The sequence below is a fragment of the Durio zibethinus genome, chromosome 7, assembly GCF_047325235.1.
Source record: "Durio zibethinus cultivar Kanyao isolate XHJ-2024 chromosome 7, ASM4732523v1, whole genome shotgun sequence".
Lineage (NCBI taxonomy): Eukaryota > Viridiplantae > Streptophyta > Magnoliopsida > Malvales > Malvaceae > Durio > Durio zibethinus.
The window spans coordinates 22,690,286-22,704,175 of record NC_143168.1 but is presented as its reverse complement, the minus strand read 5'-3'; the positions used below and the strand labels follow the sequence as shown (position 1 = coordinate 22,704,175).

Here is a 13,890-nt window from a genome sequence, read left to right as displayed (position 1 = left end):
AATTAATTATACTATAATTATTATAAGTTTTATACTACCAATATTTATAAAGGCTTTTCAAAATCAGAAAACCCACTTAAAATTTTTTTTACATAAAATTATCAAAATTGATATTTAATCATTAAAATTAAAGATTTAATACCGTACACAATGGTAACAAAGACCTAAAAAGTCCTAATTCATTTAAAACATTTAAAATAAAGAACGAAAAGGGTATGTATGTGATTTCATGAACGATCACTATAATAAGCCTTAACCAGAAAACCCTAACCCAACGCCCATCTTAAAACCCTAGACTTGGCTCTTCTCTCCATTCACAAATTCAGGTGTTTTTTTTTTTTTTTTTTTTTTTTTTTTTTTTTTTACAAATTAACTATCTTTTTGTTAAGCCTTCATATTTGCCTCTTTGAGTAGCCATGTGAATGAAATCAAAGTTTCGCATTTGGCTTAGTTAGGAGGCGGAAATCAATTCGAAAAACCAGAGATATCTCTTCAGATATTTTTGGCCACTTTAACTCCGGCCTTTTGAGGGGACTCTGTTTTTTTCTTCGTCAATTGTCCCCCAAGCAGCCTTGGACATTTTTAATTTGCTTTTTTCCTCTTTTTTTTGTTTTGGGTAGATCTTTAGAATGGAAGTGTTAATGCCTCTAGAATAACCAGAAGGTAGTATTATTATCCGACGCCGTTTGGTTCAGACAGAGGCTTAAAGCAATTCGAATCCGTTTGAGGGTGAGGAACGATTTTCCTCCGTTCCTTTCCTAGATGTCTTCGTATATTTCCTTTTTTACCCCTTTTCTTTCACTCTTTTATCAGTTTTGCTTTTAAGTATATTTTTAAAAAGCAATAAATTAAGATTTTTTTTACAATAATTATGAATAAAACGTTATTAACTTGCCATTTACCAACAAAAAATAATTAAAAAAAATTCAATCCTTTGGAAACAAAAGTACTATTGTTCTTCACAATAGATGTTTTTCCGGACATTTGAACTTGTGTTTTGTTTGAAAGTAACTCGTAAAGTTTCAGACATCTATGTCAATTATTCCACATAGATTTACATGGTTAACTGGTTCAAAATCATTGTGTTCGCAATCTTTTAAAGACATATATTGATTGGTGTAAAGATTATAAGAATGTAAAATTCAAACTGTTTTTTCTTTTTCTTTTTGTATAATATTTCTTGAGTTTTTGTTTGGATTAAATCAATCTCTTCACCAGAGTTTCAAATAGCGTATGTGTAACGGCATTGTTGCCGTTATTTAGCGATTACCATTGTTACATCGAAATTGGGTTGTGAATGAAATTCACAATTACAATGATTGTATTCTGTTCAGAACCCAATTTGGAAGGCAAAGATTACGTGAATGGAACTTGAAAAAAGGTTAGAAAATAGATGAAGAATGTGATATGCTTGTCGATTTTCAAAAAAAGAGTTTAAAGAAATTTTGAACATGGGTTTTTACTTCGTCTTTTTCGTTATCAAAGTTTGGGGAAAATTTTGGGAGAGAGGGATGTTGCACTGAGGGGGATGCGCAAGTTGAGTGAGGTGGGTGGATAAGTTTTTATTTATTTAATTTTATAATTAGTTTTATTAAAATATAAGTTTAAAAATTTGTAATTTTTGAAATTATATATATATATGGATTTTAGATAAAAAATTTTAATAAATTTTTTTGTATAAATTAGATAAAAAATAATTAAAATTAAATATTATAATTTGATTTTGTTATTTATTAATTTATGATTTTGTATTTGAAATTTAATAATTTTTTTGTTATTTTAGTATTTATATTGTTGTAAATTCTTTTGTTATTAGATTAATATTTATTAATTTATAACTATAGTTGATGAAATTTGAAATTATTATATTTTAAGTTTATAATTTTATTAAATATGGATGTTTGGTATTTAATATATTATGTTGAGTTAATATTTTCATTTGTCTAAAATTAATTTTGAATATGAATTTGACTCAAGTAAAAATTTTATTACTAAATCAAATATAAATGTTTTTATTATAATTTAAATAAAATTATGAATAATTTTTTAAAAAAATAAAAAACATAGATGTCATAAATTGTTTTAAAAAACATTAAATAAAAATTTTTATAATTATAATTATTATATTTTATAATAAATTGTATAAAATTAAAAAAAAATTCATGATTATGATGATTGTAATGATCATAATAATCTTCGTTATATCCAAAAATACAATAAACATGACATCACCAAAAACATAATCACGATCGATATTTAAATCCTTATCCTTACTCTTCACTTTATTGCTTTCCCGTTTAAGTTTCGATATAATCATCTTTTAAGACTCCATAGCCTAGCTCAAAGGCGAAATTGCTTTGAACAATAATAATTATTAACAGATAGAAATGCCACTTCTAGTAACGGAAGTTTTGAAAAAAAAAAAAAAGACGACATGTACTTGTTGATATTAACTATGTAGTTATGTTTTAAGTACAAAATTAATGGGATAAAACAAAATTTCTCTTTTAAATCATTTAAACAGAGTTTTTTCCTTGTTCCCTGTAATTTTTTTTTTTTTGGGCCAAGGCCTTGTTCCCATTAAATTAAGTGAACAAAAAAAAATAGTCAAAAAAAGAAATAAAAATAAGTAATTCTGATAAATTAATTTGTTGACTATATTTTGGCAAAAGTATAGGCATTTATGTGTTAATGGGCTTTCTTGCTAAATGCCGACCACCAGAGATGAAAACAAAACAAAAAGAAAATAGCCCAACATCAGATAGTCCACCAGCTATTCACATCTCAAATTCTCAATTTTTGCAACCCAACCAACCCTTCTCTTTTGTTAAATTATAAAAGAGTTAATTATATTTTTTGGACTTTAACTTTAAAAAATATATATAAATTGATATTTAAGAAAATAAAATTATAATTTGTACTTTGAATTTTTAAATAATGTATTATTTTAATTTAAAATATAATATTATTAATTTAATTCGTTTATATGATATCTAATAAGTATAATTTTGTTATACATATATTATTTTTTAAGTAAAAATGTTAAATATTTTGTAAAACCTTAATGTTAAATATTTTGTAAAACCTTAATGTGTATGTCATGTGATAAAAAAATAATTGACCATTCCTAGACATTTTTTATGGTTCACATAAAATATTTTTAATTTATATTAAAAAAAAAGATGTTGCTAGTATGTTTGTGATGAATCTATAAGTTGATATTAAATGTCACATATATGCACTCATATGGTTAATGGGATTAAAGTTTGAGTTAATCTCATATATAATTTAAAAGTTCATGATGTAAATTATACACTATTTAAAAATTTAAGGTGTAAATTGTATATTTTAGTTTTTATATACTAATTTATATATTTTCTCAAAGTTTAGGTACCAAAAAATAATTAACTCATTATAAAACAATATGAAAGTAATGTTTGAATGATATGAGAGACCAAATTTATCATTCTTTTATCATCGATTTTTAACTATTTTTGAACCAAACTAAAAAATCGCAGCCTTTCAAAGATGAATAATAAATTTTGTAATTCTTGAACAAGGATTTCTGCAATTCTCTTCTTGGTTAATTGTTTTAAGAGTAAACAGACCAAAAAATTGTGTTAAGAGTATAAAAATCTGTTCTTGATCTTGGATTTTTATAATTGTTCAATATACTTTTTTTTTTCCTGAACTCTTCTACTAGACAAAGTCAAATTGATTGAAGTTTGTAAAGTCAAACACTGCAAAAAGGAGTAAACTTTGTCTGTTGTACGCAACTTGAGGGTGTCGCTTTCGCCCTGCCATGTTCAAGAGGGAGTGATTTTGCGTGATCATTTGTTTTCTAGAAATTTTTTAGTCCATCAATTTATTCTTTCTTTCAACAAAGTACTCTTAAGATTTTTTTTTTTTGTTACAACAACTTACAAAAAAGTATACTAAGACAGACAAGATGACTGGTCTCTTATTTGTCCTTTTTACCTCTTTTGTTTGTTTGTTTGGTGGGAAAAATTGGTGGATCAAAGGAATTTTGGACACAATTATAGAGTTATAGGCAAATTTGAAAGATTTAACCACCCAGTTAAAAGAGATTAATAATTATTAGATTAAATTCAATGTAAATTCTTGTAGGTATGTCCTGTTTCTTGAATATGATAGCTTCTTCTTACCTAAATTGTTAGATTAAGCTTGAATTGTTATTAAAACTAGAATTTAATAGAAGTCTGTAAAATAAAACAACTTTAGGCTCTTTATGTTGAAGTCAATTGCTTGTTTATTGAAAGGAAATTACTTCTGTTTGCCAATGATATCTGATACATGAATGTAGCCATACAAAATATTAATCAAAGTTGAACAATATTATTGACCAACTGAATCAAGATGCTGTTTGTCATCCTCACATTTGACAACCAAGCCAAAAGAAAATAAGTTCACAAGGAAAAAAACAAAAAACTCATAAAATTGAAGATTCCAATCAAAGACAACAATTTTGCATATTCTGAATCTTTTATTTTTGCATTTGGAACTATTAACTGTTTCTATAAAGGTTGGCTACACATGGCAACCCAACTCACGCAACTTGCATTACATGCAGGTTCTTCTGGGCAAAAATACAAAGCACCCAAGTCACATCAATAATTTCTAGTGAACCTCAAGTCACCATTTTTTTTTTTTTTTATAATTATGCAGAAAATACGGCCTTCAAATTGTAGGGAATATTGGCCAGATTTTTCTGAGGTGGGACAGGACTCAATAAATCTTGTTTGTTTGTATGTTTTGGCTGTTCACTCAGTCATTTTCTTTTCCTTTCATGGCCTGTTAAAATATCTTTATGGGGTTATAGTTAAGGAAAAATTTCTCATATGAGAGCTATTGGGTGGATTTAAGTTGATCCATTTTGGCCGGCACATGATTGATTAAAACCCAACTAAATGAGATATTTTAATAGGAAAAATTGTCCTGTTATGGATTGAAATCAAGAAAAGGTGGATTATGGATAACGTTAATCAGCCTTTGAGGATAAGTGTTCTCGAAGACTAAATCAAACCAACTAGAAATTCAAACAAGATTAAAAAAAAAAAGGAAAAAAAAACCTATGTGCTTTAAAGATTGACTATTTGGTTTGATGCTTACGTGTAGGAGCCCCCCCAAATAAATAAAACATAAATAAAGCAATAAACTACAATCCACAAATACTCCTTGAATGACTTTTTAATTGCCAGCAAATATTTTAGTCAGAAAAAAAATGAAAAAAATCCATTAGATGCAAATTCTTGACCTTCGAATGTCTATTGTGCGATTCTATTTCTTTGTTTCTTTGTTTCTTTGTACTGTATATTTTACTTTTCTTTCTAAAGAAGGTTCAGTCATAGCACAAAATTCTTGGCAGAAAAAAAAATCAAGAGAAGAAATCAAAATGGACAGCTTGCCAATAATGATAATCTTGGTAGATTTATTGTGCTGATAATTTCTTCCTTTAGTTTGATTCCTTTGATCATATACTTTTGCAAGTGCTGAATTTGTAAGCATTTCACTAAGGTCAATTCCCACAGTTAAAAACTATACTTATAAATGACCAAGGATGCAAGCATCTATTAAGTGGCTAAATAGACACATCAATATAGAATTTCAGGATTACAAACAGGATAGAATAGGCATCCATATACCTTTATAAATGCACAAAAACTGAGAACCTGTATATATCTTGTAGAACTGGCATAGCAAATCCATCAAACTTCATCATAGTAGTTTATTCAAGCCGATTGATGATCCGAATTCCGTTAAAGGCAGTGCTTTAAAGACCATCATAGTAACCACCAAATGTTATGTGAGCTCTGGTGATGGGAAGCCCCCTAACTGCAGAAATTGCTTCATTGATTTTCGTTGTATGATGAACCACTTGCTTCATTCTCTACAACCACAATAATTAAGTTACTTAAGCTAAAAGTATCACTTAAAAATGGGGTCAAAATTTTGCCACCATGCGCCCACCTCCTCCTAGTCTAGTCTGTTTCTGTACTGTAATTTGCAAGAAAATATGTTGCTTTTGAATTTGGACTCCCAAATGATAAATTGTGTATCCTTTTCAATTATTGTTTGTATTGTATCTAGGAATAGTGGAGACAAAAATATCTACCTCTAATGTTCACAACAGTCGGTTTAATTTCAAAAAATCTATATCAGACCAGTTAAAATTTACTGAAATTTTACAAAAATTCCCAAACGCAAAATCTTTCATATGTTCCCTCCTTTTGTTATTTACTTGCCTGATCATCGCCCCATTTTCTGAGTATTGCAATGAAATTATGACCGGGATCACCAAAAAGTATCATGACATAAACTAAATGGATAGAATTATGCATAATATAGGTAATTTTTTTTTCAATAATTGCAAGGAATTTCATACCTTATCATCAGTGTAATGCTGGAACAGCAGCTTCTGATTCTGTTGTTGCTGTCTGTGTTTTTGTTGACTTCCCAATATGATGATACAAAAGGTAGCAGCAGCAACACCGAAAGAACAGATGGCACCAATACCAGTTAAGCTCCATTTCCATAAATTAAGGCCACCAGAATTCTCCTCCCAGGTGACATCTTCTTCGTTCTCAACTTTCTTTTCCACCAAATCTTTCTTTCTTGGGGAACTCTTGTTCTCCAAAACCTCACTTTTGTCATCAAAACTAAACGTACCAGCTGCATCAATTTGAGGAATAAATCCCCTAGTAGTGGACTTTGGTGAGTCCATTTTGTTGGTCATGTCGACAGATTCATTATTGTAAGTTGGTTTCCTAAAGGAAACTTGTGTCTTCACTTCTTCAACCGATCCAATATCAGGTTCCTTGATCTTCTCAGGGATCAGGGATGGCGTAGAAGTGAAATCAATAGGTACCCTTCTGGTAGTTTCCTTCCCATGGTCATTTTCTGGAGCCGTAAAGATTCTTGGTTCCAATGGAAATGAAACTGGAACAACCTGTTTAGGGACCCTCCTTGAATTTCCTGACGGTGGAGGCTGTTCCTCGTTGAAGTAGTCAGTCAGGAAAACAAGTTTTGTTTCAGAATTTCTTTTTCCTCCATGGACCTTTTTCTCACCATCCTGATTGATATCCAGGAATCTATTATCAGGCAGGAAAACCCACTCATGATCAATATCCATTTCCTGGTGAATCATATTTAGGAAATGGAATCTGATCAAACGGGGAGTTGATATAGGAACTGAGGTAAAGGGTAGGGTGGGCTTTGAATTTGATTGGCAGGTTTGAATTATTGAATCAAATAAGATGGCTTTACATGGAGTTTTCTGTGGAATTTTCACTAATAGGAGCAAAGGCCACCACCAAACTGGTGTCCTCTTGCTTTGGAGTGAAAGATTGAACCTATCAGGAAGAAAATTTTGACATAGTTCGACTGCTTATTCTCCTCAGAGGATGACAAATGGAGGTGGTCCAAGGGACCCACCTAGAGAGCTGCCTTCTTCTATTGGGTTCCTGGATATTTCTTTTCAATTTTTTAATATGGGTTTTTTGTTTGTTTTTTTTTAATAGTTAAAGTTTGATTACAATACCAATACTTTGGTTAAATATAAGCTAACAGTCTAATTCTACTGCTTCAAATTCAATATACATGTTCTTCTTTTGGCCTCTTTATCAAACTTATGGATAAAAAGCTGACATGGTTCTCATTTTTTAACAAAGCAGAGATTCTTCAATTAGTCTCACACTCGTGAAGGGAAAGAGAAAAAGAGTGTCGGTTGCTTGTAAGAGTTTGCTTGGAATGATGATGATTGGTAGGTTTTTTGAAGAAGGAAAAAAACAATGGTGAAAGCCCCATACAACTGTCCATGGATTAGTATCTTCCTTTATTGATTGTTTTTCCTTTTGCCATAATGACAAAGGCATTGAAAAAATCATTAGGGGTTAAGCATACTTTTTAAACTGTTATCAATCAACTTTTTATATAAGAGGCCAAATGTTATCAAATATGAAATTATCTGAAAATCCTTCAAATCAGTTACACTCTTTGCTGCGATGTTAAGGTTGTGTGAAGTACTGATAATGCAATAACCAAAGTAGAATTCAGATTGTTTTCTGTTTTTTCCTTATATATAAATAATATATTGCAAGTTTAGGTTGATGAAAACCGAACACTTGCTTCCGTTTTCAACATCCATTTGCTGTGTTGTGCATGCACGAGGGATGTGCTTATCTTTCAAGCAACCAATAGGAAAGGGAAATATTTCTGTCTTTTTTTCTTTTCAAGTCTTTTTCCATGGAAGCCGAACACGTTGCAGCAGAAGGCTTAATTTGGAGAATTTATTGTGAAATTAATTAGGAGCTGAGAATTGATTGTTAAGCCTACCCAAAACGTAGCTTAGGTTGAACCAGGGGATGGCCTGCCTAAAGAAATGGGGAAGCAATGCCTTTTCTTTTCTTTTACTAAAAAAATCACAGCATTTGAATAAAAACTTATAAATTTTATTAAATATTATTTTTTTAAAAAATAATTGTATAAACCAATTACAATTAAACTTTGAATTCTATCCTTTTACTCTTTTTGTTGTCGGAAGAATGGCCTTTACTTCTTGGGATTTTTTCTTTTCTTGTTTGCAAGGCATTGGATCGCACGATGCGTAGCTTTCCTATATATTGCAATTAGTTAGAGCGTCTTTTCTAAGACAATTAGTTAATAATTTATTGTCGTAAAGAGCCCCGAAGACACCTTTGATAGATAAATCCAGGCCATAATCTATATCATATATTCAAATATATCTGTTAAGTTTTTAATCTATCCTTGAACACCATCAAATAATAAGAAGGGTACCTGTATTTCAGTTGTCTAAGCATGCATTGCCGACCAAACTCCGAAGGGCAATACGAGGAAAAAGGCCAAAAAAGCCACAAAGCACGGATGGGACATTTGAAATTTGATCATGCAACGGTGATGACATAACAGTGTTAACAAACAAAATAATTCCGGGGTTACCATGTGATGGTAGCAATTACATATTAGCATCCTCATCCTCTTGTTTTCTCCTTTATAATTCCTTCCTGGTAATTCTCTCTCATTTCTCCTTGTTCTTTCTCTTTCTCTTCCTGTATTGACACATAGGATAATGTTACTTTTGGTGTTAAAACTTGATCCAACTGACTCCCACAAATCCAGTGAGTCAAAAGGTTAATATTTTGAAATGTAAGGTGAAAAAGGAAAATACGTTTTGAACGGGAAGTATCATAATCTACACCACTTATGTGTGCGCGCGTGCGCGAGTGAGAGAGAAAGAGAGTGCAGTTGGGTAAGCTTACATTCCACTGATGTGTGAAGTAGAGATGTTCCTCTAAATAAAAAGTGATATACACAAAAAAGAAGCTGTTCTCAGATTTACATGCTAGTTGGTTTCCTCCCAAACTAAAAAACCCAACTGAAACAAGGTCAACAGCTTTAGGTATCCAGGCTATCAATATAATTTAATATGAGAGAGAGAGAGAGAGAGAGAGAGCTATATGTCCCAAGGTATCATCGTGGTTTGAATACAATATCTGATCGATAAGCTCTTTTCTACGTTTTAGTTCAGTTCCGAAACTCGAACCTAGAAGAAGATTCACCACCCAATGAGACAGAAGCCAGTGAAGATGCCCAAACACGGGCACTCTTTGCACCTTGATGAAAATTCCTGGTCTTGCATAGCCTCAGTTTGGTCCAAACTCTCCTCACATCAACCATGTGTAGGGCTCGTGCAAACAATTGACTTGTCTCACCGAATATTTCCAAGTTCAAGTGTGGTGCATATGAAACCCAGAAAGCCTTGAGACGAGACTGTACTTCAGGGAATATGGATAGAAATACTCTTAGACAGAGAAACAACATGGCAAATACTAAGTAGGGCTCCTGGTTTATTATCTCCATCAGAGATGACTCGTTCAACCACTGTATCGTATATTTATTGTGGTCTCCTGATACAACAGGTTCTTTTTCAGCAACATATTGAACTGGTTCAAATCCTGAAATGCAGACATTCATATTAAGAAACATGTAATTATGTTTGACTTACAAACTAGGCTTAGTAATAAGGAGCTACAACTCTGTTGTGCTTGCATCACGCACGGAATGGTAAAAGTTTATGCCATAACAATTTTGCAGCTAGAGATCTACTTGACATTGTCAATGTCCAGGTGATCATTCCCTTAGAAAAGCAAAATAAGTAGAAAGCATATCTTTGGCATAGGAGAGCAAATACCTGTTGTTTTCTCATAAAATTGTAGAATCGAGAGGAGATCTTTTGGACCACGATATCGTATCCTTGATGTCTCATTCACAATTAAAATTGATGGCAAGCTATGAATTCCATACCTTGAAAATACACTGTAATACAACACATATCAAATGTATCAGTTATGGATTTTGTCATTAGATTTCAAGGGGAAGCAAAAGAATAGTTTATTTGATTGATAACTCTCTATCATGTACTAATAATCACGAAGCAATGTCACCTTAAAGGAGATTCTTCGTAAAAGAGAACTGATTCTGGCATCAGTTAAGGACTCACAAGGGGCAGGGGCATAAAAGAAGCATGACAGAGTGGAATAATAATATTCAGTTTTTTTCCTTGGGTAGCAGACATAAGCATCTCATGTTCCATCACAGATGGGATAAAACAACGGAAAAAATATTTTATGAAACTACTTCAAAAGGTGGAACTACTTTGTAAGTGTTGGACTGTGGGATACAGGTGTTTGTTTCCACAAGTTAAAGTTACACCAAATGTCAATAGCAGACAAATCAATTCAAACGAATATGCAAGCGCATGCACACACAATTTTTTCTTAAGTAAGCTTTCAATTAACCAACATCACTAAAATTGACTCGTACATAATGAGGCAATCATAAAAAAGACCAATTAATTGCATGTTTAAAGTCCTGGTAAATGCTATAACCAGCCCAATTGTAACAGTTAAAATTCTTTCTTCTTATAACATTTATCCAATAATATGCCCTCATTAAGGTTTGACAGTCTTTGTAGTCAAGAACATATAAATAACACAAGAAAAAGGAATTCAATAATTCTTACACAAACACTAACGGTGAAAGCAAGATAAGTAGCTACATACCTTGGCAAAGCTGAAGACTGTTCAACCACCAGATGCTCTACTTGAGGAAACATGGAACCGAGAATGTCAAATTTTGGATGCAAACTGCATGAAAATGGGCACCATGATGCATAAAAGAGCACTGAAGTGTAACCTTTTCTCTGTTTAGAAGTCAATGCTCTGTCCAGGAAGTTTCCATCTACCTGAAAACAAACATACATAAAATATTATCAGAATGTTTTTCTCAGAAACAGTAATTCATGCAAAATATTAAACGGTGGAACATATCTTACAATCAGATGGAACGAACTGTTCTAAGCTAATTTACAGAAAGATGGCAAATCTAGGAACCATAAATGTAATGGTTAGCTGAGCCTTAGCCAGGAAATTTGATGAGCCCTAGTTATTCACGTAAACTTTGAAAATACAAGTTGATGGTCAAGATAATGGTATCATTAAACAAAATTCTATAGAACTTTCATGGAGAAGGAAAATAGAAAAGTAAGCATCGCCCTTGAAGGTATGAAAAGGGTAGGGAATGGAGAGGAAGTCGCATCATATTCTTGGTTTGACTTTTCGAATTTCTGGCCACATCAATAACTTTTAGTGTATCTTTTTCTCAGAATATAAGTCCCATTAGCAAGCACACAAAGTTTTTTGTAAATCAATGAAATTTAAAGAGTAAATTTTTGTTTTTAAATGATACTAATTTTTGTACTAATAGTTAACTGTAAAGTTTTCAATACTTCAATTGCATAGAGAATTTGGCTAACTATAGCATCATAAGCCACAAAAGCATACAACCAAGCACTTCAAGTTAAGAAACATAATGCTTTGGAAGATTGCATGAATTAATCGAATAAGTAAAAACCGGTTGCATCACATAAGAAGGCTTAACTTAAGAAACTTGGAAGCACACATGCTTGCATGGCACTCATTTTCATGAATATTATTATCTTGATCAGGAGAAGGACATCGAGTGCCTGTATCTCATGTACAACCATTTTGGGTAGTTAAGCTCACTCTTTTTTTTTTTTTGCATCATAAAACCTGAAAGATTGCTTGTGAAAGAAACATTGTTTGCTTACTTTCCTACTATTACATCAGAAAGAAGCAAAACAAGGATTGATATATTACTATTTGAGCTATGGACATCAACATAAATCTAATACCAGCATTTAGAGAACAAAGAATCCTAATCTATGGATTCTTATGATTCTTAAACCTAATGGTATGTTAGGCATCTACCTTAACCTAAAGTAGAAAGATAACAGTTTCTGATAAAAGATAGGGACATGTGTTAAGTTGCAATATCAAAAGATAATCAAGCTCCTGGTATGTTAGGCCTAGAAGAAAGTCAGAGATCAAAACATCAAATGATAAAAAATTCACACTCCCAGTAATCCAGCCATATCCATTCTTTTCGAGCCACAATCTAATGCAAATAAGTCACTTAAGCAAACACATCTAATGTTTCATATCTTCAATTAAAGCTATAGAAAACAGATAACATATTTCAATTATCCGGCTTATATTCCAGCTGAATTGCATAAGGTTTAAATCCTTAGAACAAAAGACTTAAAGCTACGTCTCTAAAACTTTTCGCATGGTCCTAGTAGCCTAAAATACTAGGTTCTCTCCCTTTCAACCACAAATTAGTATTTCAATTCAAAATCTTCTAGAAGAAAATAAATATATTCAAAGTCCTTAACCTTGACTAATGTTATTGAATTAACGCCCTAATAAAATTTGCAACTACATTTCTATTTTCTCTTCTTTATTTAATTTTTGGAAATTATATTATAACATAGGAACCCAATACCCCCAAACGTTCAAAAAGTCAACCATAAACCTTTATTCTGATTCTTCAAATTTTTACAGCCATGAAAAATTCCATAATAGTACCCGAACATTTCAGGCTAAAAACCCAAAATTTCCAAAAAATTCCCTTCTTTTAACATAATTAGGAAAAATCATAAATACCTAGAATCCAAAATCAAACAAATACACCCTTCTATTAACAAATTAAATTGAATCCCAATAACACAGTTTTTCCTAGAACAATAAACTAATCAATCTAAAAAATTAAAAAAATAAAATTTCCACCAAAATTAAGCTAAAAATCGTACCTTGAGAGGGGGGATTGGAGAGATCGAAGGAGAGCATTGAAAGTTAAGATTTTTAATGAACACATCAGCTTCATGAGAGCAAATAGAAGAACCCAAAACGCAGCGTATTAAATAAAGGGCTGTGATAGAAAAGAACATAAGAACAGAAGAAGAAGAAGAAGAACCCATTTTGAATTTGATTTATAAATAAAACAAAAGAAAACGAAATGAAAATTCACAACAACAAGAAGCAGAAGAAAATGGGCAAAACTGAAACCCAGAAAGAAAGTTTCAAAAAACAATTTATATTAATTCTGGGAGAAAGGGAGAGAAAGGTTGGTGTGAGCTATTTTTTTGGGAGTGGGTAATCTAATCTCCGGATAGCCTCGTTGGCTGTTAATTTTATCTTTAAAAAATTAAAAAAAAAAAAAAGGGTCTAAGAAATTGTTCTGCTTTTTTAGGAAGTTTTTGGAGCTTTGGAATTTAAGATTTTTGAACAGTTGAAATTGAAGCTTATTTTTATGTGATAAATTTGATGATGATGATGGTGGGTTATGGGTTGAGGGTTGTGCCTCCTATGTGTAAAGAGGATTTGCTTAGCCAAAGACGGTTCGTTTGCTTTCCTTTTTTGGGCTTCAAGTCCATTGTTATTTTGTTCTTTTATTATTATTATTTATAGAAAGGCTTGTATTTTGTTATTAATA

The 13,890-nt window shown here is 31.5% G+C and overlaps 2 protein-coding genes and 2 non-coding genes across 4 annotated transcripts; 2 read left to right on the top strand and 2 right to left on the bottom strand.

Annotated features, from left to right (window-relative positions):
- The first annotated feature begins 440 nt into the window (after positions 1-440).
- LOC149518155 (small nucleolar RNA U19) lies at positions 441-582 on the top strand. Its single transcript, XR_016343876.1, has one exon. It is a non-coding gene; the product is annotated as a small nucleolar RNA U19 (small nucleolar RNA).
- Positions 583-640: 58 nt separating this feature from the next.
- On the top strand, positions 641-778 carry LOC149518154 (small nucleolar RNA snoR138). Its single transcript, XR_016343855.1, has one exon. It is a non-coding gene; the product is annotated as a small nucleolar RNA snoR138 (small nucleolar RNA).
- A 4,762-nt stretch (positions 779-5,540) lies between these two features.
- Positions 5,541-7,441, bottom strand: LOC111277497 (uncharacterized). The gene is made up of 2 exons (XM_089763908.1): positions 6,404-7,441; positions 5,541-5,908 (listed from the first exon to the last, which is right to left on the bottom strand). Exons 1-2 carry the CDS (start codon positions 7,163-7,165, stop codon positions 5,792-5,794), a joined length of 879 nt encoding a protein of 292 aa, XP_089620034.1. The 5' UTR covers positions 7,166-7,441; the 3' UTR covers positions 5,541-5,791.
- Positions 7,442-9,282: 1,841 nt separating this feature from the next.
- LOC111294400 (5'-adenylylsulfate reductase-like 5) lies at positions 9,283-13,740 on the bottom strand. The gene is made up of 4 exons (XM_022887693.2): positions 13,208-13,740; positions 11,100-11,281; positions 10,229-10,353; positions 9,283-9,992 (listed from the first exon to the last, which is right to left on the bottom strand). Exons 1-4 carry the CDS (start codon positions 13,373-13,375, stop codon positions 9,562-9,564), a joined length of 906 nt encoding a protein of 301 aa, XP_022743428.2. The 5' UTR covers positions 13,376-13,740; the 3' UTR covers positions 9,283-9,561.
- Positions 13,741-13,890: the final 150 nt, after the last annotated feature.